The sequence below is a fragment of the Homarus americanus genome, unplaced genomic scaffold (genome assembly GCF_018991925.1).
Source record: "Homarus americanus isolate GMGI-L3 unplaced genomic scaffold, GMGI_Hamer_2.0 scaffold48090, whole genome shotgun sequence".
Lineage (NCBI taxonomy): Eukaryota > Metazoa > Arthropoda > Malacostraca > Decapoda > Nephropidae > Homarus > Homarus americanus.
The window spans coordinates 399,559-422,877 of record NW_024753848.1 but is presented as its reverse complement, the minus strand read 5'-3'; the positions used below and the strand labels follow the sequence as shown (position 1 = coordinate 422,877).

General features: G+C 40.2%; 3 protein-coding genes across 4 annotated transcripts; 1 reads left to right on the top strand and 2 right to left on the bottom strand.

Moving 5' to 3' along the window:
• The first annotated feature begins 1,187 nt into the window (after nt 1–1,187).
• On the top strand, nt 1,188–3,215 carry LOC121855619 (glutathione S-transferase Mu 1-like). The gene is made up of 5 exons (XM_042350681.1): nt 1,188–1,294; nt 1,748–1,888; nt 2,006–2,185; nt 2,491–2,583; nt 2,847–3,215. The coding sequence occupies exons 1-5, from the start codon at nt 1,259–1,261 to the stop codon at nt 3,045–3,047; spliced, it is 651 nt and encodes a 216-aa protein (XP_042206615.1). The 5' UTR covers nt 1,188–1,258; the 3' UTR covers nt 3,048–3,215.
• An 880-nt stretch (nt 3,216–4,095) lies between these two features.
• Nucleotides 4,096–16,820, bottom strand: LOC121855622 (acid-sensing ion channel 1B-like). The gene is made up of 12 exons (XM_042350684.1): nt 13,638–16,820; nt 12,804–12,960; nt 9,168–9,359; nt 8,736–8,823; nt 8,269–8,449; nt 7,455–7,660; nt 7,103–7,251; nt 6,531–6,708; nt 6,186–6,248; nt 5,607–5,730; nt 5,184–5,272; nt 4,096–4,683 (listed from the first exon to the last, which is right to left on the bottom strand). The coding sequence occupies exons 2-12, from the start codon at nt 12,939–12,941 to the stop codon at nt 4,559–4,561; spliced, it is 1,533 nt and encodes a 510-aa protein (XP_042206618.1). The 5' UTR covers nt 12,942–12,960; nt 13,638–16,820; the 3' UTR covers nt 4,096–4,558.
• A 325-nt stretch (nt 16,821–17,145) lies between these two features.
• Nucleotides 17,146–22,997, bottom strand: LOC121855615. 2 transcript variants are annotated; one of them, XM_042350672.1, is made up of 6 exons: nt 21,791–22,997; nt 20,794–20,957; nt 20,104–20,359; nt 18,591–18,690; nt 18,216–18,353; nt 17,146–18,025 (listed from the first exon to the last, which is right to left on the bottom strand). In XM_042350672.1, exons 2-6 carry the CDS (start codon nt 20,930–20,932, stop codon nt 17,603–17,605), a joined length of 1,056 nt encoding a protein of 351 aa, XP_042206606.1. In that variant the 5' UTR covers nt 20,933–20,957; nt 21,791–22,997; the 3' UTR covers nt 17,146–17,602. The 2 variants fall into 2 exon arrangements, with proteins under 2 accessions (XP_042206606.1, XP_042206605.1); XM_042350671.1 differs by having other exon boundaries at nt 20,794–22,997.
• Nucleotides 22,998–23,319: the final 322 nt, after the last annotated feature.

Here is a 23,319-nt window from a genome sequence, read left to right as displayed (position 1 = left end):
CAGCTTATTTCACCTTAAGATTAACCACCCTAATCTAACCTACCTTAATATAAGTTATTCTAACCCACTCAGACAGCGTTACGGTGTTTAATCATCAGATATTAGGTGGAATTGGCTGGGTTGGCTAATTCTCAGGTGATCCCCCCCCCCCAAAAAAAAGAAAATTTCTCACTTTACAAAATCCCAATATAAAGGTTTTACATGGATAAAACCTTACTGGTTCAACTAATACCCTGTTTGGTTGGCTGTGGGGGGAATTTGTCCTGCAATTATTATTGTAGTAAAGAACTTCTGGCTATTCTGCATCTGTATAGCACAACAATCTATTTTGTCAACGTTTTAACAAATAATTGCTGTCATATCGTAAATTTCTCTTCCTGATACCCCTCAAATTTCCATTTAAAATTAGTTTACCACTTACTAAAAGTCTCACACACATACCCGTCCTGAGAGTGGTTACAGTATCTGATCTGATTACTAAGCACTTCTCATAATACAAAAAGATGTCAAGTGTTGCTCTCTCGTGATGTATATATTGCCTTTATTAGTCCCAATTACAAAATACAATGAAAATCCTCAACAAATTTAACAAATACAGCGTGCATGTTATAAGAGGGCAAGTAAAGATGCTCTGAACATGATAATAGTTGAAAGAATGTAAGACTTGGCACTAGGTAGTTGCTTTTCCTTACATCACCCGCCGCATCGGCCTTGACTCACACCCTGGACAGTGTTGCCACCCTTCGAGAATGAAAAGTCGCTGATTTAGTCTTAAAAAGTCGCTAACTTCACAAAATAAAACTCAACACGTCCTTCTGTACAATGTTGTATGCATGAAAACTTGTGTATGTGTGTGTGTGTGTGTTCCAGCTTCTATGATATAACTGTTTATACACTATACTTATAATACAGTTAATAGATTGAACTCTTCACAGTTGTCCTCACGCATAACTACAGTATAGAGTACTTGAGCTTGTGATAGGATAGTTACCATGCAATTTAAAGATTAATAATGGGGATAACATCGAACAGAGCGTCCAATACTTGCACGGTACTAGACTACTTTTCCAGATTTAAACTAGTTAGTAAAATGCTGACATTGAATGAATTAGCAAAACTATGCTTTTTGATGTTTAAGAAAATATGTTCAAATGAAAATCGATTTATCCTGCAATTAGCATCAAAACCCGCTAGAAAGTAACTAGTGTTGCTAGACTCAGTAACTACCCCGCGCGTGTGGCATTACCTCGGCGTCACCATGGCTCCTGTGCTTGGCTACTGGAAGACTCGTTGTGTACGTTATTACTGTTATTTGTACAACCCTCACGCTGTTATCACGGTGATTATTTTACTCAAATGATGATAATCCCATGAAGATCGAACAATAGAAGCAGTTAAGTAAAATACTAGATATGAAGTGAATATTAACTCCAGGAAGTGTTACATTAATTGCTTTTAAACATGTTATTGATATTAATTGTATTTGTCGGTGCGTCGTTCAAGTTACTCTAATTGTAGGATCAGCGTTATCTTAACATGCCAAACAAGTGACTGTGATGTGACAATTACTTCTGGGTAGATCGGCAGATGGGGGAAAGAAACTTGCCTATAATTTCACACTGCCTTGGGATTGAACCCAGGATCATTCGCTTGCGAGTAATGGCCACTCCACCATCGGTCCCTCCCCCTTCCCCGTCCACACAACAGAGCTGGGGATGTCACCTAATTTTTCTTTTTTTTTCACCAGTATGCACAGCCCATCCGTCTGCTGCTTAAGTATTTAGGAATACCGTTCGAGGACCTGCGCTATGAGGTTGGTCCTCCACCCACCTACGACAAGACTTGCTGGTTCTCCGTCAAGTACAACCTCGGCTTCGACTTTCCTAATGTTAGTTGACGATGGGTGCGTTAACTAAAACACCTGAGATCGGAAGTCTGCAAACTCACTTGCAACAAAAGTAAAATGAGATCATATAATGTAGTAATACACTTGTTATATCCCCAGCTGCCGTACTACATTGATGGTGACGTGAAGATCACTCAGACTGTAGCCATCTTGAGGTACATCGCCCGCCAGCACGACATGTGTGGCAGGACGGAGCAGGAGCAGATAAGGGTCGACATGATAGTCAACCAAGCCATGGACTTCAGCCTGGCCTTAACTGATGTTTGTTACTACCACTTTGTAAGTCGGGGGAAACTGCTTTATATGTTTCGATAATTCTACGTTAGTGCAACAGAAGATATGATTAACAAGAAGACTTTCTCATAATATTATCTTTATAAACGCATATTATTAGCACAATTATATCTTTACTCCATCTCAAAACGTGGCCAGATTACTATCATCACTGTTATGGTTCGTGGCTGCACACCCTCACACAGACGAGGTAATTGACGCGATAGACTAGATATAGTATACTTGCCTCATTTAACTCTGAATAACCCTGATTGACTGACTGAGAGGATACATTTCCATTTTGCCTTCAGGAGAGAAAGGACGAGTTCCTAGCAGGGCTGCCCACCACCATCAAGCAGTTCTCTGACTTCCTGGGAGAGAAGCCCTGGTTTGCTGGAGACACAGTGAGTGTACCACATCTTGTTTATTTTATAATGTTTGTTATATTTCTGTTTACCCTTATCTTTTTTTTTTTTTTTTTTTTACTTTCTGGAGCCTTTTCTTTGGACGGTCTGTATAGCCTAGAATAGTATAGGCTATTGTTCTTTAAGCGGGGTGTATTGTACTGCATGAGTAAGGATAATACCCTGTGCTGTGTATAAATGAAAGGAAAAACTCTTAGTAAGACTTGTGGTATTTATTAAGGTAATTTCTGGCACTACCACAGCTAACTATGGCGGACTTCATGATGTACGAGTTCCTGGACCAGCACCTAGTCTTGGATAGCGGCTGCCTGAGGGGCGCCACTAACCTGCAGTTGTTCATGCAGCGGTTCAAAGACCTGCCACCTATCCAGCAGTACATGGCCTCGCCGGAATTCATGCACTCTCCGCTTTTCAATAAGTACGCCATCTTCGGCAACAAGTGAAGCTTCCAGTCTCCCTGAACTCTGAATATTCTACTATGATTCCGACGGTGCCATATATTCGTACAGACCACCGAGGGGCGGAACAATATACCTGTGGGCAACTTTATACGTGATGAACGAATATAAACTAGTATAATGATTGTACTGAATAAATTTATTTCAACAGTATTTATCTCTTTTTTTTTCTATATAATACCGTTTTGCCACCAAACACATACACCTGGAGTGACGGATATACATATTAATTTCCCATCAACTTCAAGAGATTTAAAAATCCTTTTTGGAAGAAGAAATCATGATTATATTTATTACTGTTGATAAATGCAGAACAGTATTGCTAGATTATACGACTAATAAATAATACTATGACGGAGATAAATTTATGCTATAGGCTACAGATACAACTACAAATGTTTTACAGAAAAGGTTAATATTATAATACACTCAAGAATAATGTCTAAGTAGTGTCCACCGAAGGGGTGGATCCAGGAATATAAAAAATGGGGGGGGGGAGAGTTGCTGTTGGGGAACATGGCGAGCGCAGCCATCCCACCCAGCTGGGGGGAGGCACTGTTAGCACCCCCCCCCCCCCAAATTTTTTTCTTCTGAAATATGACAAATATCATGGCCATTTTGAAGCCATGCGCACTTAATATTAGGAGATATCCTGAAGTCAATAGTAAATACTTTTTACTCTACAAAAATGCCTGAGTACAATACTGCATTGAAGAAAAATAATGGAATTTCTGGTGAAAAGGGGGAAGTCCGAACCCCCCCCCCCCCTCCTGGATCCGCCCTTGTAAGGGTAGCATCACCTCCACCAGATCCTGTTCTTCACCACACCTCAATTAGTACTAACTTGTTCTTCACAATACCTCCATCAGGGCTTGTTCTTCACAGCACCCCATCAGGGCTTGTTCTTCACCACAGCACCTCCATCAGGCTTGTTCTTCACCACAGCACCTCCATCAGGGCTTGTTCTTCACCACAGCTCCATGTTCTTCACCACAGCACCTCCATCAGAGCTTGTTCTTCAGCACTTCAGCACCTCCATCAGAGCTTGTTCTTCACCACAACACCTCCATCAGAGCTTGTTCTTCACCACAACACCTCCATCAGGGCTTGTTCTTCACCACAGCACCTCCATCAGGGCTTGTTCTTCACCACAGCACCGCCATCAGAGCTTGTTCTTCACCACAGCACCTCCATCAGGGCTTGTTCTTCACCACAGCACCTCCATCAGGGCTTGTTCTTCACCACAGCACCTCCATCAGAGCTTGTTCTTCACCACAGGATCTCCATGAGGGCTTGTTCTTCACCACAGCACCTCCAACAGAACTTGTTCTTCACCACAGCACCTCCATGAGGGCTTGTTCTTCACCACAGCACCTCCAACAGAGCTTGTTCTTCACCACAGCACCTCCATGAGGGCTTGTTCTTCACCACAACACCTCCAACAGAGCTTGTTCTTCACCACAGCAGTGTTCACTGGCAAAGGGTCGTTGCAAAAGTTAACAGAGAGCACGGACAGTGTTCCTGAGGCAGAGGTAGACAAGCCACAGCGAAAACCCCAGCAGCTCCAGTGTAGTGATGATGGAGGCTCCGATACACAGACCAACTTTACCTCCCAGGCTTGCTAAAACAACAGTAACAACAATATTAGTCACTATTCTCACCTCTAATGAAAATACGGAAATTATTTTAAGTCATAAACACCAACGCATATAATTTAGTTACAAAAATGTCGATAAAACATTTTCAAATTATCTTTTGTCACAATATCATCTTTAGCTACAAAAAATCTTCCAATTATTAACTTATATTTACACACACACAAAAAAATCACAAAATATTATCTCTTACAAAAACTTAATACAAAAAAAAGTCTAAAAAAATAAATAAAATAAGAAACCGTAAGATATGACAATATGGCTGCTGAAACAATTTAAATATATTGTACTCAAGCTGCCAGAGACAACATCGATAGAAATGATAAACAAAAACATCACTAACAAACAGACATAAAAGATAATTAAGGTTAGGTTTGGTAATGTTAGGTTAGGTTAGGAAAGTGTAAGGTAAGGTAAGGTAAGGTTAGGTTAAGAAGACGAGGTTTTGTGTGTACTGTATACTTACAGATCCAGTCACCGAGACCGGGCTTGGTAAGGATAATCTCAGTATAGCTGAGGCTAGGGTAGTACATGGACAGGGAAGCCAAGTCATACCTGCCACAAACAATCACACACCTGTCAGTCACACCTGCTCACCTATATGTCATTACATATACCTGTACCATACCTCATAAGCACATTAATATTTGTTCCATTATTACGGAAAACTATATGTCTGTCAAAGGTCATACAGTTTGTTGTTCAATAATAAAAAAAGCTATTTTCATTGGTTGTAAAGGATCACATACAGTGGTAGCGTAAACCGTATCCAGGGTCAGGTACAGCTAATGCTAACTGTAGGTAACTCTAACAAAACTTTATATTGTTTATTAGTGTGTATGTGAAGGTAGTTATTTTGGGTTAACAACAAGGTGTACAGTAGGTTCACCTCAAACTTGAGTTGGGCTGAGAAAGTTCCTGGTCCAGGGTGGTATATATGCGTGGCAGGTGGGTCGCCAACATCTTCACTTCAAATTTCTCTTCCTCACACAAAACGTTGCATTTAGTTTCGTCTGCCGCCCCCAATACAAATGTGTAGATAAATATAATATGATGGAGAGAAGATAATTAGCTATACATAAGAAATGTGACAATATGACTCACTGACTTAACAGGATAAGATTCCTTTATATATATGCCAGATACTTCTCAGTGGTGGGCAAGTAAGTACAGTATTTGTCATAGATAGCAGTAACTAAGTAGTGTTTACGGTAATCTACTTGCAACTAACTAGTAAGATGCTCTGATTGACGTTCATGCAATGATACTTGGACTATTTATTTTCATTATGATACTCTGCCGTAATAAAGAATCGAAAAAGCCAAACTACATATTATTCTAAATGGTGAGGTTCACACTTGACATGAACGCTAGAGCTCACATTGGTCACCAAGTCCTACAATCACTGAACATGTTAAGTGTGGCAGTATACTGTATGTGAAGTAACGTCATTGGTCACCATACTCACCATAAAGAGCATATTGGTTGGGAACGTTCACCATACTAGTGATGTTGCAAGCCGGGTAACTCTCTGAAGACCATAAACAAACATAATCACATCTACTTCACTGATTTATTTATTTTTTTGCTCAAGATAGAAACACAAAAATATTAAAAACGCAATTTAACTTATTCAGGCTTACATATATGCAGTTATGTGTACGAATTCATTTTGTATCTAACAGTAAATTTCTAAATAAATATTTTTTCACCAATAGCCGTCTGAAGCCTGGACGTTTGACCAATGACCCTAACAGTATGTCAGCGCCAACAAGAAAGAACGAAGGATTACATTACAGTATACTCAGTTTACCTGTCAAGAAGCTTGGAGAAACCAAGGGAGAGCAATTCATCTTCTTAAAAGTGTTATAGATGCCACCGAGGAAACAGTTGTCCCGGGTGTTGAGGAGCTGCTCTGTGGGGGCGTCTCGAGGCGTGCACTGTGGCTTCGACCACGGCCATAGGCTGGTGGTCCACAATTCGTTGTTTATCTGAGGGGGAAGCGAGATGAGGGAGCAGTGGGTGTGGTGGCCATCAGTTTGCTCATCTCTCCTGCCTATACGAGTGCTTCTTGCCGTGACTTCAGCTTCAGGTACCTAAACTACCAGAGTCATCAACCACGAGTTTCACTATCTTTAAGCTTCCACAGTTGTTATAGTTCAGCATTAAACTAATACAGTGAGATTCACCCCCCCCCCCCGTCCTTTACAGTAACTAATATCTTCACCTGACTTCTTACTGTAGAAGTTCAAACTCAAATCCGGTGCCAAAGAACAATTTGGGCTCGATTTTTTTTTTGCCAAAGGTGAACCTCTAAAACTTAATTACATAAAAATTCCGGTAACTTTGGACCCGTAATCGTCATAATCCTGCCAGAGGACTCACCTTTGAATAATAGAGAGCGAGGTTGACTTTTTGGCCACTGTTGATTGGATATTTCTCGGACGAAGTGGCGGGGAAGCCTTTCTTGCGTACCATTGCTTGTAAACCAGAATATATAAAATTTTTCTTCTTCAAAATGTTCCAGTCCAGCTCTGAGGAATCAGGAAGAGCCATTAGCCAGGGGTAGATGTTAATGTCCTTCAAGAGACTCTAACGACACTATACTACAATTACTAATAATAATAATGATGATAATAATAATAATAATAATAATAATAATAATAACAATGATAAAAGCAGCGCAGACTTCCCACGCCATCGATTGAAAACTTAGTAACAGCGATAAATTCATTACCATCTTGGGGTGGCTCCTGCGGTACCCTCAAAATGAAGGACATCCCCATGGCTTCACCCTCAATACGCTGGTTGTATGAACTGTTAAAGCTGCCTACGTAACACAGGCCCAGGGACGACACGAGTGGCTGGAAGTTCCGGCTGCAGCATTCCACCCCCGATAAATCCTCATTTACGCTGAAGCACTTGACCACAAAGTCCTCACACCTGTCAACACACATAATATTATAAACTTAACACATTCACCTGCTCATGAACATATAGAGAGATACTATCACGTGCTTAACAATACATAGCGAGAGAAAGCAACGTGCATACATAACCTAGTAGTTTAATTAATCTTCGTGCGTAATTACAAAATCAATGAAAGTCTTATAGTTTCAAGTGACACAAGCTCAATGAAATAATTATTCTATTACGTCATCGGTACGGGCCATATTCAAGAACAGTTATGGGGTGTACGACGCCATTTACGATGACCTTGCCCTGTCTTTTTTCAGCAATGTCGCCTTTAACACATGGAACTCTGCACTTTTCGAAGCTTTGGAAGAGTGTCCAAGCAAGTTTCCTGGTGGGAATTATTAGCTAGTAGTACTCAAAATATCGAAACTTCGAGATCTCTCCAGACCTTCGAAAAGATGGTATTCCTGAGACAAGATCAGGGCAAGGTCATCGTAAATGGCGTCGTACACCCCATGACTGTTCTTGAATACGGCCAATGTACTGTACCCAATGGTTTTGTTCCCGCAACTTGACAAAACTATAAGCGTTCCATGTCTATGATCAGCTGAGCACCAGTAGCAAAGGACTCTCACCTCCATGACACTTGACGCAGGTGAGCGAGCACATCACCGCCGTAGTCTTGCAGTAAAGTGTAGAACCTCCGCTCCACCTGCAGCCTCCACGTGGAATTGTTTTTGAATTCCGTTGTCACTTGATTCACACCACCGGCCAACGCAACCACGTAGCTCCTCAGTTCCTTGTCCAGGCCTGCATCTGTGTGTTAGTACGTGTGTTACTGTTAGTACATGATACAGCTGTGCTATTCCTCACAATTGCACTATAGGCAACAGCATCTGCGTTATTCTTGACAACGGGACTCAACATTCCTGTGAATTATCAACGGCTACAACATTATCGTGGCAATACTTCGAGTGAAATAATAATAATAATTCAAACATTACTACAACGATAAACTCAATTTAGTGTAACCAGAAAGAAAGAAACTGATAAAAAGAGACAACAAGATAATTAGGGAGACGAACACGGAGACAATAAATACCTTGTGCCGCCTGGGTGTTGAAGATATGCGAATTACAAAACACTAGGTCAGGCATCATCGCCCCCTCCACATGTCGACCCACACGCATCTGTCCAGTAGACCACGAGGTGTTACACATAATGGTATACACAGTACAAGACTTTGAACACTATACATTACACAACCCGAAAGGAAATTCTGTTGTGTGAACTGTATACACGTTTTAGGGTTAAGTTAGGCTAAGTCGGGGATAGATTAGACCGTTAGAGTTAGGTTAGGTTAGATCAGGTTTGTGGTAGAATAGGTTGGATCAGGTCAATGTAGATAAGTTTAGGCTAGGTTACATCCGATTATTGGTAAAGTATTATGTTTGGTTAGGTTTGGTCAGGTTAGCGTTACATTACGTTAGGTCAGGTTAGTGGTATAGACTGGGCAGTTTGGTCTACAACATACCGTGGTCTGTGTGTTTTCCTCGGAGACAATGCTCGTAGCCCAAGTGACGCTCATGATGACGCCAACCAGACAAAAGGCAGTGATACCCAGAGACAGACCAGCAGCCCACCGACTCTTCCTGAGGTGGTAGACAGATCCAAACCCATGGGCCGTCGTGTGCTGAGCGAATACTTCCAGTGATCCAGCGAGTGTCTGTACAGAGAGGATAGATAAAAAGAAAAACAACGCCACCGAATCCTACATATTTTACACGCTGTCTTTGTTATTAAATGAAACAGACGTATGGCTCAAGTTAAAGAGAGTGAGTTTAGTGTTTACAGCATATATTACATAAGCGAAATATTATAGAACTAAAATCATAAGAAATACGCTATGATAAAACGTAGCGTAAAAGTAAAAAATATTGGTAAACGCTGCAAGCAATAAATAAAATGTAGCCTAAAAGTACAAATTATTGGTAAACGCTGCAAGCAATAAATAAAATGTAAAATTAAAGTAAAACGTTGAAAACTTCAGTGAATAATATGAACAGCATATAAATGGCATGTACTGTACAACAAAGGTAGTTCAAGAGTTAAAGACCCCGCCTGGACCAATAAGCCTTTGTACAAGTATAACATAACGTAAACACGAGACGCCATCGATTCAGGAACCTTGGGCAAAATAAACAGCCGGCCATTATGGAAATTGCTCGTGTAGATGGCTGTCTTGTAAGTTTCATTGTTGTTGTTTTTTTTATGGATTGGTCTACAATTGATCATGGACTAAGCTATCAAGCCAAGTAAGGATTATTATATAAAAGCTTGCCACTGGCATGGGCTAACACTGAAATTTTTGTGACATATTGATACTAAGGCAATTTTTATAATGTAACGATGAAGAGATAAGAAGTAAAAAAAAAATAAAGAATATTTACTTCATTTACCTTATGGCCAGCACCCATAGAGGTTGCTTTATTTTGTTCTTCACCACCGATCGGCTCGTTAGCCGCTTGGGCGATCGGTTACGTCTCTATTACGCACTATTGGCAAGTACTGGGCATGCACTGGCTCCTGAATGTACCTGAACCTGCTCCAGTGTTGGTCAAGTCTGGTCTTGAAAGAGCTCACACTCGGTGCCGTCACCACACTCTCTGGCAGATTGTTCCAAGAGTTCACAACTCTCACTCCGAAAAAGTTACCCCTCACAGTTATCCGGACTTGTGGCTTCTTTAACCTTGAGCTGTGTCCCCTTATGGGGCGAGACTCCGCCAGCTCCCGGTAAGAACACTCGACTGAGTAGTGCCCTCTGAGATGCTTCTACACCTCAATCATATCTCCCCTTGCCCGTCTGTAGTACAAGCTAGGCAAGTTCAGGCGCTCCAATCTCTCCAGGTAGATGAGGTGCCGCAGTGCAGGCACCAATCTGGTGGCCCTCCTTTGGTCATTTTCAATCAGCTGACAGTCCCGAGCATATCTCGGGGACCACACGGGATGACAGTACTCCAGGCGGGGAAGCACTTCACTCTTGAAGATCGTTACGAAGAGGCCAGTGGCGTGTGTAGGGTCCCTCCATTGTTCTTGATAGTTTTGTCTAAGGTTAATATGTCTAATCAATACACTTCACTTTAGTTTCTCTATAATCCGAGCGTATGATTGCCTGTGATAGATGAATGATACTGGGTTTTGTTATATTCGTTACACATTATTCTCTTATTACCAGATTATGTTTAGTAATATATTGTGCTATCCTTGTGTATGTTGGGCGTTTATATAATAATTTAAAAACAAATCGACCACGAAAAACAAAATGCAAAATTGATAAGAATAAAATTGGCCACAGTTAGAAAAGTTACCCCTAAATATATATACATGTTTTTTTTTTGCGGAATCGAAGACAGAGAACCTGACTACTACATGCACAAACTATAATATTATTCTATACAAAATACCTGTATATGACTTATTCGTATACAGTGTACACCAACTATACGACTGTATCACACAAAATTTCATTACAGTATTGTAACATGTTTTAAATTTTTTGGTTACTAACAATAGAATAAGAGAATGAGACTATGAGTAGGCTATTTAATCACTGTCCAGCTTAGTGATATTTTCGTCTCATTTCTTCACTATTTAGTTTAGGCTTAAAAAAAAAACCATGACCAAAAATTCCCCAATCGTTAAAAATGACTAGAATGCCTTTTTTTTTTTTGTTAACAGTCGGATTCTTTGATTAATATAGTAATATAACCATCGCGTCAAATATTCAAATTATATTGCCAAAAAATGTGATATTTAATTGAACCTTCATAAAAAAACTATAGACTTAGCGAAATTACAGACTGCACCGTCATTTACGTTAGGTTAGGTGATTAATGGCACGAAATCGTCATCCGTACCTGTTACAAGTGGGGTACCACAGGGCAGTGTATTGGGCCCGCTGTTGTTTGTTTGTTTCATAAATGACATGCCTGACGTTGTACACTCCTCCATACAAATGTTTGCCGATGACGCTAAGTTATTTCGGGAAATTAAGAACCCAGCTGACTGTGAAGAGCTGCAGAAGGACCTCTGTGGGCTCCAGGAATGGTTGCTGAGATTCAATGTCACGAAGTGTAAGAGGATGCACCTGGGGCGTACCAACGGTAAGGAGGCGTATCATGTGTCCCAACGGGATGAAGAAACTGCACTAGTTGAGACTGAATGTGAGAAGGACCTAGGTGTGTATGTTGACAATGAGCTGAAGTTCTCGGGCCATTGCGAGAAGAAGGTAAACCAGGCAAATAAATTATTGGGTCTTATAAGGAGGTCGTTCAGATATCTAGACGGTCCGTCCCTCATAACGATCTTCAAAAGTGAAGTGCTTCCCCATCTGGAGTACTGTCACCCCGTCTGTTCCCCAAGATATGCTAAGGACTGTCAGTTGGTTGAAAATGTTCAAAGGAGGGCCACCAGACTGGTGCCTGCACTTCGGCACCTCAGATACCCTGAGAGATTGGAGCGCCTGAACTTGCCTAGCTTATATTACAGACGGGCAAGGGGTGACCTAGTTAAGGTGTATAAGCATCTCAGCGGGCACTACTCAGTCGAGTGTCCTTACTTGGAGCTGGCGGAGGCTCGCCCAACAAGGGGTCACAGCTCAAGATTGAAGAAGCCGCAAGTCCAGAAAACTGTGAGGGCAAACTTTTTCGGAGTGAGGGTTGTAAACTCTTGGAACAATCTACCAGAAAGTGTTGTGACGGCACCGAGTGTGAGCTCTTTCAAGGCAAGATTTGACCAACACTGGAGCGGGTTCAGGTACATTCAGGAGCCGGTGCATGCCCAGTATTTGCCAACAGTGCGTGACAGAGAAGTGACCGATCGCTCGGGCGGCTAGCGAGCCGATCTTTTGGTGAAGAGGATAAATGAAAAGGAAAAGTAATTAGAGACGTGACCGATCGCCCAAGCGGCTAACGAGCCGATCAGTGGCGTAGAGGATAAAAGTAAAAGTAAAAATAGAGACTCGTTCGCACAAGTCAAATCACGCCTTTGCTATTGCTTGGTGGAGAACCTGCTATGATTACAAAATTTACCAAACACTCACATTCGGAGCAGTAACAACAAAACATCTCTCAAAAACAACTGCCTGAAGTCTGCTGGTAGACTGACTGACCATCACGTCGGGTTGAGGAGTGGGTGTGAAGCGGACGGGCTGAAGGGGCGGAAACTCCTCACGAACACCGAACTTCTTAACAAAGTTGTTGGTGTGCCTGTAGTGGTGGAGCTCCATCACATGGACCTTCTGGGACATGTGTACACAGCGACAATACCTGTTACAACCAACATATACATTGTACTTTAGTCTCAACACTCTCTCTCTCTCTCTATATATATATATATATACACACACACACACACACATATATATATATATATATATATATATATATATATATATATATATATATATATATATATATTATATATATATATATATATTTGCACGCAGTGTACTAATGACTACAAACGGAAAAAGTAGAAGAGAGTGAGCGAGACACAAAACGTAACAATTTGAATGACGCAGTATTGTATAGCAGTCTGTAGAGAGCGTGAGGTGAGCTCGGTTTACCCACGGGTGTTGAGCGGTAACTGACCCAGTCGCACTACTACCAGTCTACTAATATAACCACCTGCCGCCTGTCATGGCTATTAGTATCAAGGTCTAAAGACCTGTCCTAAACAAACGTATACAAATTAATGTGACATCAGGCGACCTAAAGCGACAATCGGGCTGTGAAGAATCAATTAGATGAATTTTCGTATTCTGGCTGTTTATATAATGTTGCTTGGGGTTTATTTACAAAAAGTAAGCTTAAAGGCTAAGATTCTCCACAGGAGACACACAAATACAATGTTTTGGCACAAGTTCAGGACAATGTGTTGTACACTAATTTTTAAATCGTATATCAAAGGCTTACATCTTTGAACACCCACCACCTGCTCTTACCTTATGCTCTGGACATTGACTTCAGGTTCACACACACACTACTCGCTGTACCATCACTGCACGAAATGGAAGAAATGAAAAGGGTTAACACTGCTCGGAGCGGAAAAAAAAATATATATTCCATATTATCATGCTACAGCAGAAAGACAATATTTCCTGATTAACCTCAGCATGTTGGAGATTGATCCACTAGAAAATCACATGATTTTGTCAACTAAAGTTGTGAGGTATACAGTAACAGTTCACCTCGAGGTTACAAGTTACAAATAGAATGAAGAGTCGTCAAACTTCCACCAAACTTATCGTGTTTAGTGGTCAATAATGTCATATTTATGTTGGTTGTAAGGATTTACTGTGTATTTATTTGAAATAACTTCATATCAAACACAATTATTTTTATTAATAAATACAACCAAAGTTCGTTTTTCCCTATAACTGACCGTTTATAATTGCATGTCAGGAACATTTATGTTACCTGGTGCTTGAGTAGCGGCGGCCAGTAGTGACTTTTGCCAAAATCAAGATGGCGGCGTATGGGTCGGCTGGCTTCAGTGTGACCCAAGGTAGACCTCGGTCTGACTCGTGGGTATTGCTGTCCGTGCCGCGCTGTCATAGGCGCTCCTTGATATCAACCATTACTGTATAAACAATTTCTTACCTTACACTTATTAGCACCCAGCCATTGCGTCCATCGGTGTTGACACAATTCTTACACAAGAGTAATAATGTCATTTAAATATTCATACTCTGTACTATGTTCCATAAGGTACAGTAGATGATTAATTACGAAATAATTACACGAGGAATTTCACTTACCAACGAGTGACGCGGCCTTCAATCTGCTTCTACCTTTTACACTAGAAAAGTACCTTATTTATACAACACATGAGGTATAAACAGGTGTAGAGAAGTACAGGCAGACGGGGAACGGTGTTATAAAAGGCTCAAGTCAACAAATTATAGCTCTGAGTAGGTCAACATATTCCCTATTAATAATAATAATAATAGATGGATCTTTTTTCTCAGACACCACTAAAGAATTCACTAGCGTTCGAAACACTACAAAGTCAAGGTCATCATATAACACTTAATCCTATTTAAGACGACAAATCATTATAAGAACACTGATGATGAATAAACGATTATGACGTCAATAAATATTACATAATTCTTGCCAGCATAACAGAAACACTACGCTATGGTTGCACCTTCCACCTGAGGAATGGAACCTCTCGTTATTTCTTTTTAAATTTCTGTTACGTAACTCTTACGTAACTTCCTACTACATAACTAACTACTATGTACACTGTAACGTCATACTATACAGCTAAACTACAGTACTAAATAATCTTGTTATATAACTACTAATATTAGTAATGGCATCATTATGTATATTTGTAGCTATTGCATCAGCTAAAGTAAGTTTGTCACACCCGTCAAGTTTTCCTCGTAACTGAAGATGCAAATATTTGCCCAAAACAAAAATTAAACATAAAAGTCATACATACACAAAATGCTAATTATCCACCCCTAATGCTTAAATGACTTCATTTCTATAAAACTACTATTGCTTTGCTGCTAGAGTCACAGTACTAGGAAGATGATAGACACGAGTTAGGATTGCGTTAAGTTTTTTCTCCATGCAGCCTAGTCATACGTTTTCTTTGCTTTAATATTTAGTTTTCCGATGATCAAATATGAGTTATTTCTCTTGAGAATGAATATAGTGATAATTGAGCCCAAGGTTTGGATTTATAAAAATTCTGTCAAATTTATACCAAACTGACCATGAATGATTTATAAACAACAGAACATGTATAACGGAAGAGGTGGCAAGAGGGGTGACAACATTGCCACTCCTGATTACATGATGCAAGTTAAGAAGTGTCGCCGTGTGGGTGTTCCTTGCCCCACCCAGTGTCGTCACAACCGCTACCTCACCACTGACCCTAAGAAAATATTTTTTCCTTCAACTAGTAATAATATTCTACAACCTATGACGCTATGAGTGTTGAAATCTACTTTAAAAAGTTAAAGAGTGCAAGAATCTATGCAAGGTCAGGTGTTGTACGTAATTCACCTCCGAGATGAATGTCCTTACAGTGACGTGTCAATGTAAGGAACCGTTCAACAAAACATGCGTATGGTTTTTAGTGGATTTCAGTTTGAGAAATCATTATAATAAAACTGAAGAATGTTCCCATCATTCCGAACTTCTGTATCACCCGTTGCCAAAAAGCTCCAAGCGAGTATTACATTTCGTACGGTATCAAAATTAAAAAGTAAAATCTTGATAATTTCAGTAAGTAATGGTTGTCTCTTTTACAATTTTATATTACCATTAAGCACCCATAACCTGGAAGACACTGGTGTTAATTAACGCCAGCCACGGGGATTGTATTCTCAGATATTCACAAAGGAGATTCTGCACTTGGCTCCACCCAAAATGTTTGTTATACAGTTTATTAATCAAGATACAACAATACAGCACAGGTAAAGATACAAAGGCGGTTACAAATTGTTAAATGTACTACATGATTACCACTTAGCATTAGTGTAATTTTTTTTTATACTTACAAAGGACTAGAAGGTTAATGCAACTGACAAATGACGCATAGTTTAATTAAGTCTCCCCGGGTAAACAAGAGATAAGACAATTAAAATTGTACAATGAAGTGGATGATATGTCCAAGTTGTATGTAGATTAAAATGAGTGAGAGGACAGGGAGAAAGTGCGAGGAATGGAGGTGGTAATGATGTGAAGTTGGAGTAAAAACAACTTGTTCTGAATAAGGATTGTCACGATAACGAATGAAACTGAAAAGGGGGTAGGGGAGAGATGATGGAGTGAGTTTTAATGGCACTCTAACTATTTAAATAAAAATTAAAGGTTAAGAAACAGATGGTCTGACAGGAATAGGCGAGGAATAACTGGCCTTCAGACACAAAACCACCTCTATTTCTAAATATCACTTAAGCCAAAAGCTCTTAACAAGTCTACAAGATCTCTCTTTATAAGGTTAAAATCATAAATTAATAGAAATTGAATAACTGATTGTATTTGAGGTAGTGGGTAGTAGGCAGCTACCAAACAGGGAGGAACTACCTCCTGGAAAGATATTGGAAGCATAATGTGTTGTCTAATGGTAGACCCTGCTGCCATAGGTCATCACGAAAATTGTGGCCAAGTCCCGGGTTGCTGATCTGACTTTCTGCCTCATTTGCACACAATTGCAGGGTTTCAATTGTTTCTCTTGCTACTGACAACACAACATACATAAAGTATATAATTTCTTACTATTGATCTTTTTTATTTCTTTGTTTCTTTATTATCATTAATATTATTATTATTATTATTATTATTATTATTATTACAGTGTTATTGTTATTATCATTATTATTTTATTTTCAATTTTGTATTATTTATTATAAATTTTATTATTTAAATTTTCGCCTACCAGGCCCCGATGTGGGTCAGTGACCTGTGCCCGGGTGGACTAATCCCCCCCCCCGAAAAGCCAGAGATGTACGATTCAAGTCGCTGGCTGAACGTTGCTGCGTGGTCGTAGCATGGTACCGTATTGGAGCGTTGTTGATGTCACTGTAAAGATACATTTATGTAGGCTATCTTTTTATGTACCACTTTGGTTCCTGCTTCCATGGAATAAGTGTCTTGCTTCTGCATAGACGGTATATAAAAGCTTTAAATAGCCGATGGCGCGGCACCGTTCCACTACCACATAATCTGTGGTTAGAAAATTTAATGTCACCGATGCAAAATAAGTTTCTTAGTCATAAATGTCCTGTTTACATGTCTTCGGTTGTTCCTTAAAGCATTATCTTACTCCTTCGAAAGAAAGGGCAAATAACGGTGCAATATGGAAAGGTGCCCGCCGCGTTACATATACTGTAGTGAGGTATTAAGCTACCAACTTTTGCATCACAGTTGTCTCAGTCACATTAGATCACTGTTTCATATTTTCTGATACAACTTCACTACTTACAGTTGACTTTTGGTGGGTGGAGGGCGTGGATGACGATGAAACGTGGAGGGTGAAAGTAGAGGCAGTCGTGGTTAAAGGAGAAGAGGAGCAACATCTCGTCATCCACCTCAGACCCATAATGACCCTTTCACTCACCCGCTTACGGTAATTGCGGTTAAACCAAACAAACACGACAGGGTCCACGACGAAATGAGTGTAGAACAGAATGTGGAATCCAACGGCTGCAGTGCGTGGTGGATCCTCCAGGAGATGGTAGACTGAATGAGGGAAGCCCAACAGAAGATTGTTGACAAAGACGGCCATCATTGCGCGCGTCGCCTGGTCCACAACACTGTCTCTCGATTGACTGTGACTGTCCGCTAGACGAAGACGGTTGCGGCGCACCTGCAACAGACACTCATAAATACATGAATTTTTATTTAATATCAAGTAACCTTTCATAAAATTGTATGCTGTTATGATTAAAATTACAAAAGCATTGCGTTCAATTATGTGCTTCAAAACTGCCTGAAATAAATCACATCAGGTATTTTCTGATGATCCATACTTGGCAGGAATGTAATAAGACACTTACTGCGATCATCATGACGACGTAGCAAGATATTGTGACCAGGATAGGCACCATAGTGTTGAGGAAGAAGTACAAGAAACTGATGGCCCTCTTTACCAAGCGACTCTTCAGGTTGAGCAGAAGCAGTGAACCCAGTAAACTCTGACCAAAAAGTAATGTAAGTTAGTGTAATTTGTAAAACTGTATAGTTTATCAATATATGGCTCTGTGTGTCTTACGAACCGATTCTAGATATTTCCTCAAACCTGATTTCCTATGACTCAGGCTAAAAGGGACCTCATGAAAATTAATAATCCCCGCTTATGTCACGTGTTGATTAGTATTTTCTGTACTGTATTATGTACTAACGCCATGCTTGTGAAAACTTGGTGTACTTACCGGGGTGATGAGGACAGAGTAGACGATGATGGTGACAACAATACCGACAGCCGCCCGCAGCCCCACCGAGTGTCTGTGTGACGACCACACCGCCGCCACTCTGTAAACACAATATTATTGATAAGTTGACTGCAAGGACAGGGATCCAGGAGCATTCACAGCCACAGGAACAACAAGAGCCACAACTCTCCAAAATAATGATTACTGAACCCGGCGAAGAGCTTGTCGAAGAAACCTGATTATATTTATCAGTTACTATGTTCACAACTTTTACACACACACACACAAGGAAACGAAAATACCAATAACAGATTTACTTAAGAATTACATCCATGAATAAAAAACAAATGTACATGGAAGTATTTTGTTAATCTCAGTAGCCGAGTCGCTCTACTGTTACAATGTCTCCTGTAGACATAGGAAATTATTACTAGTATTATTATGATGGTCGAATCGTGAACACCTTATCAATGTACGATGTGAACGAGGATAATCACCCACCTGACTCTGACCTATATATACTGCTAATGAATATGGTGTATTTCTTTGTGTACGAACCTCTGTCCTGCATGGCAGTGAACAGTGACATAACCTACATGAATCTGACCTCTATATATATAGCTGTTACTGAATATGTTGTATTTCTTTGTGAATGAACCTCTGCCCTGCGTGGCAGTGAGAAGTGATACCACCCTCAGTGTTAAGACCTGACTGAATTACTCAGAATAGGCAAACTGTACTCCAAGCTGTCAATAAATTTGTTAAACTAACTAAAAAAAAAGGATAATCACTTTGTTTATATTGTGAGTGTATGGCAAAGCTTCCTGTTAATAATAATTGTTACCGCCACAGTAAGATAAACTAGAAGAGAGAGAGAAAGAGAGGGATAGCCATAGTAAGATAAACTAGACGAAAGAGAGGGTGAGAGGAGAGACAGTGTTGACAACGAACTTTGCTGAGGTGTTTAAATGAGCGCGTCGGCCACGCTGGTAGCAGCTGTGTGACTGTCTGAGGGGACAGTCTATCGCCTTCTACTGTAGAGACAACAGCTACCAGGAGGATATTATATTTGTTCTCGTTGGTCAAACCCTAGACCCCAAAACGTGAGTGTGATTGTGAACTATTAAATCCTCTAAGAACTCTAGATAACTTTAATAAGTGTATTTATGTACTGTATATTGATCATATTATACAAACTGTGTCCTGATGTATCAGCAGTTGTAACATGTGAGTTATATTTAAGAGGTTAATAGGTTATATACTGTATATTGATCGTACTATTCAAACTGTGTGTCCTGATATACCAGCATTTGTTATATGTGAATTGTTCTTTAACAGGTTTTGGCCAAATTATACTCATCGCGTCAACAAGGGTCTTATTATCCAGCACAAACCAATAACGCTCCTATGAGCGTTAACAATAATGGAAAATGACTTTGCTTTTCGGCACACTGAGTTAGTTAGTGTCAATTTTGAACCCCCTAAAGTGACCCACTAACAAAGTTAGCATTACCTGAGAACAGAAATTGTAGCAATGCAGACGAGTTCCATCTGAGCGAGGGTGCTGTAAAACAAAATCACGGCCACCTTGAAGGGCCAAGGCGCCCGCAAATCGTCACACGTAAGGAGGGCCAACAGCATCTCGGCGAAACAAGGTTGTACCACCAGGCAGATCACCATGATGGGCACAAACACGCTACACAGCAACACCTTCACTGCTGGTCTGGTCTTGGTGCATGTCGCTATACACCACAATGCCACGCCGTTACCTGCAACAGTAACACTTGACACCACTGTGACATGTAACAAATGGCGACAATGTTCATGTAACAAATTGTGCTGTGACCAATGATCACTGTAATAATAATAATAATGATGGAAATACTAATATATTAATAATAATGAAAATAGTAATATAATAATAATGAAAATACTAATGTAATAATAATAATAATAATGCAAGACTACATTTACAACAAGTATCATAAAGATTTGATCCTTTGATAATACGTTTGAGTTGCATACGTATATGAAAGGGCGAGTCACGTTACATCACCTAAGATGACATCACACGCAACTCTTCTGTACCATTTCTATTGTATCGTCACCAATAGAAAGATGTAATACATATATCTATACAGGATATGTGTCAGCGTGTGTGTGTGTGTTGTGTCCAAGACCTCCTAGTGACACAGATACTTACATGTTGTGCCCAGGAGAAAGACGAGGTAGCAGTGGACGGCAGCGAACTTTAGTAGGTGGGATGAGATGGCGGGTTCGTCAGGCCCGTATAGGCCTTTCTCGTAGCATCTCTGGCAGTTAGGTTCCGTACAGTTGATCATCGTGGCAGCTCCTTAACCGAGTTCTCTAACACCCAGAGTACAGAGTTCTCGTTAACACCAGAATACCGAGTCCTCTTTAACACCCAGAGTACCGAGTCTTCCTCACATCATTAACACTTTCCTGACGTGTATAGATCAAGGTTGTCAATATTTACTACTGCTATTGTACCTCTTCAGCAACCTTAAATCTTGACGACAAACAACCTTTCTAACATTCCCTGCACGACAAATACAAACGTGAAGGTATGTTTGTTTGGGCTACATCACAATCACAACACCAGAATGAACGATCAGAAGCGCCCGGAGATGTCCTCTATAACGAAGCAGTGATACTACAGTCAAGGACGGTTTAGCGCTTAGCGTGTTTCCAATGAGTGTCAGAAGATACGAATATTAGTGACAAATGTTTATTGGAGTAATAAATGGGCAAAGCACTTAAACTTCCACTAATAAGTACAGAACAAACAGTTAGTGTGAATGGTGAACACAAGAAGATTTCATTTGAGGTGCAGGAACGGGTGAGGGCAAACCATTACACCTTCTCTCGGGCAGTGCTCACACTACACTGAGTGCGGCAATAACTGAACTTGCAGAGACTGTTCAACCTTGACACACCCACACAGGCCTTACCCATCACTACAGGAAGGAAAATGTTGAAACACGACTACTATGGCAACTGAACCTTTTTTTTTTACCAGTGGACCCGAACATGACCTCAAAATCTTTCTCCTACTCTCACCAAAAACCTCTCCTACGATACTCTCATCCTTCCATGCTATGATTACTTTGACATTTCAAGATCAAAGACTCAAAACTCTTCCTTCACCTTTCTCCCAAACAACCCTATAACTAACCTACCTTTCGTTTTTCCTAGCTTTATGTATAGGTTTCTTTTGGTTGTGTGCGCCCTCCTTGTTCGTTTTGTTTTAATTCGCACTGCACTCGCGGCGGTGACGGTCTTCCAAACACTGATACAGACCGTTGCCTGGAGCCGCCTATATCATGGTCCCCCTCCCCCCCGCCGAGTCCGAAGATGGTGTAGCTCCCTCCACCAATCATGGCAGTGCCTCATCGCCCACACGCAAGCTGTGTTAAGCCATGGCACCCTTTTCTCTCACTAAAATTCCCCCCCATCCTCCCTTTTAAACTTCCACTGAACCTCCTTCCCCCGTCACTAGCCTTTATTAATTCATTCACCTACTGTGACTTAATCTAACTTAACGTAACTTAATATACCCTAACTTAACGACCATTGAGTATTTTTGGTTAAATAAAGAAATGCTCGGTTAATTTCCGTCGCTTAAGAAATCTGATCGTGTTACTAATCAACATACACCATTTAACCTCACCCACTGGGTTTTTCAGGGTAAATTTTGTTTTGTCCGGTGAAAAAGTTTCTTGCGGCAGTTGTCCTGTTTGTATTCATTCATTTAATTTTTCATGTATTGTTCCTGAGTCCATTGATTAACGCATCTTAACCTATTAAGTAAGATGGTTTAACCCCTTGAGTACGATAGACACGAGAAATTATGATTTTTAACATCTATTATTAACCCAGATTTCTCTTTATAATCTGGAGTTATTTCGTGTAGTTTTCTGCAATAATATCCAGTATAATGGAAAACAAAGCTCACCAGCTATAACCTATAAAAACAGCCACACTATATGACTCGCTATTAAATGTCATATATTGTTAATAACATGGGGATTTTCGACAACAATTGAACATAGCTTTTCAGACATTCATGAAGACATTGCTTATGCAAAGCCTTTATTATATAAAATCTGATTTTTCCTAATTGCTGTTGTGTACAATGATATTTAGTTCTCATTATTTTAGTTATAGGTAACAATTAATTTTTCACTTTGTTTCGTGTACAGAAATTTTTTAGTATAGCCGATTCTCAAAATGTTGTATGTACACTAATTCTAAAAAGTATATTGTTGTGTGCACATTAATCATCAGTCACCAAGAGAAAAAGAGTAAAACTAGCACAGGAAAAGTTCAACCGCACCGCCGCCAGGAAATCCCCGCTTGACGAAACGTATGTGTGTGTGTTGGTCTTCTAGTTGTGTCCAGAATTATCCCGTTAACTTTTCATATATATTTTTTTTTTAGTATTGAAGATGATTTACTGTGGTATTACGTGAATGTATGTTCTAATTTTAAGTTACGGAAAAATGTATCTTTAAGAATCAAGAATCCAGATAAAAATAAGACGCGCTAGATACTAGGGGTACAGTCATCCCGGCACCGATGAACGCTGGAAACCTCGGCCTCTTCCCCCTCCACCTATGACTTCATCACTGGACCCCGTGACGCCACATTTCCGCTCGCTTCTTGATCCGTTCCCTTGATACTAACTAACGTACCTTACACAGAGGTT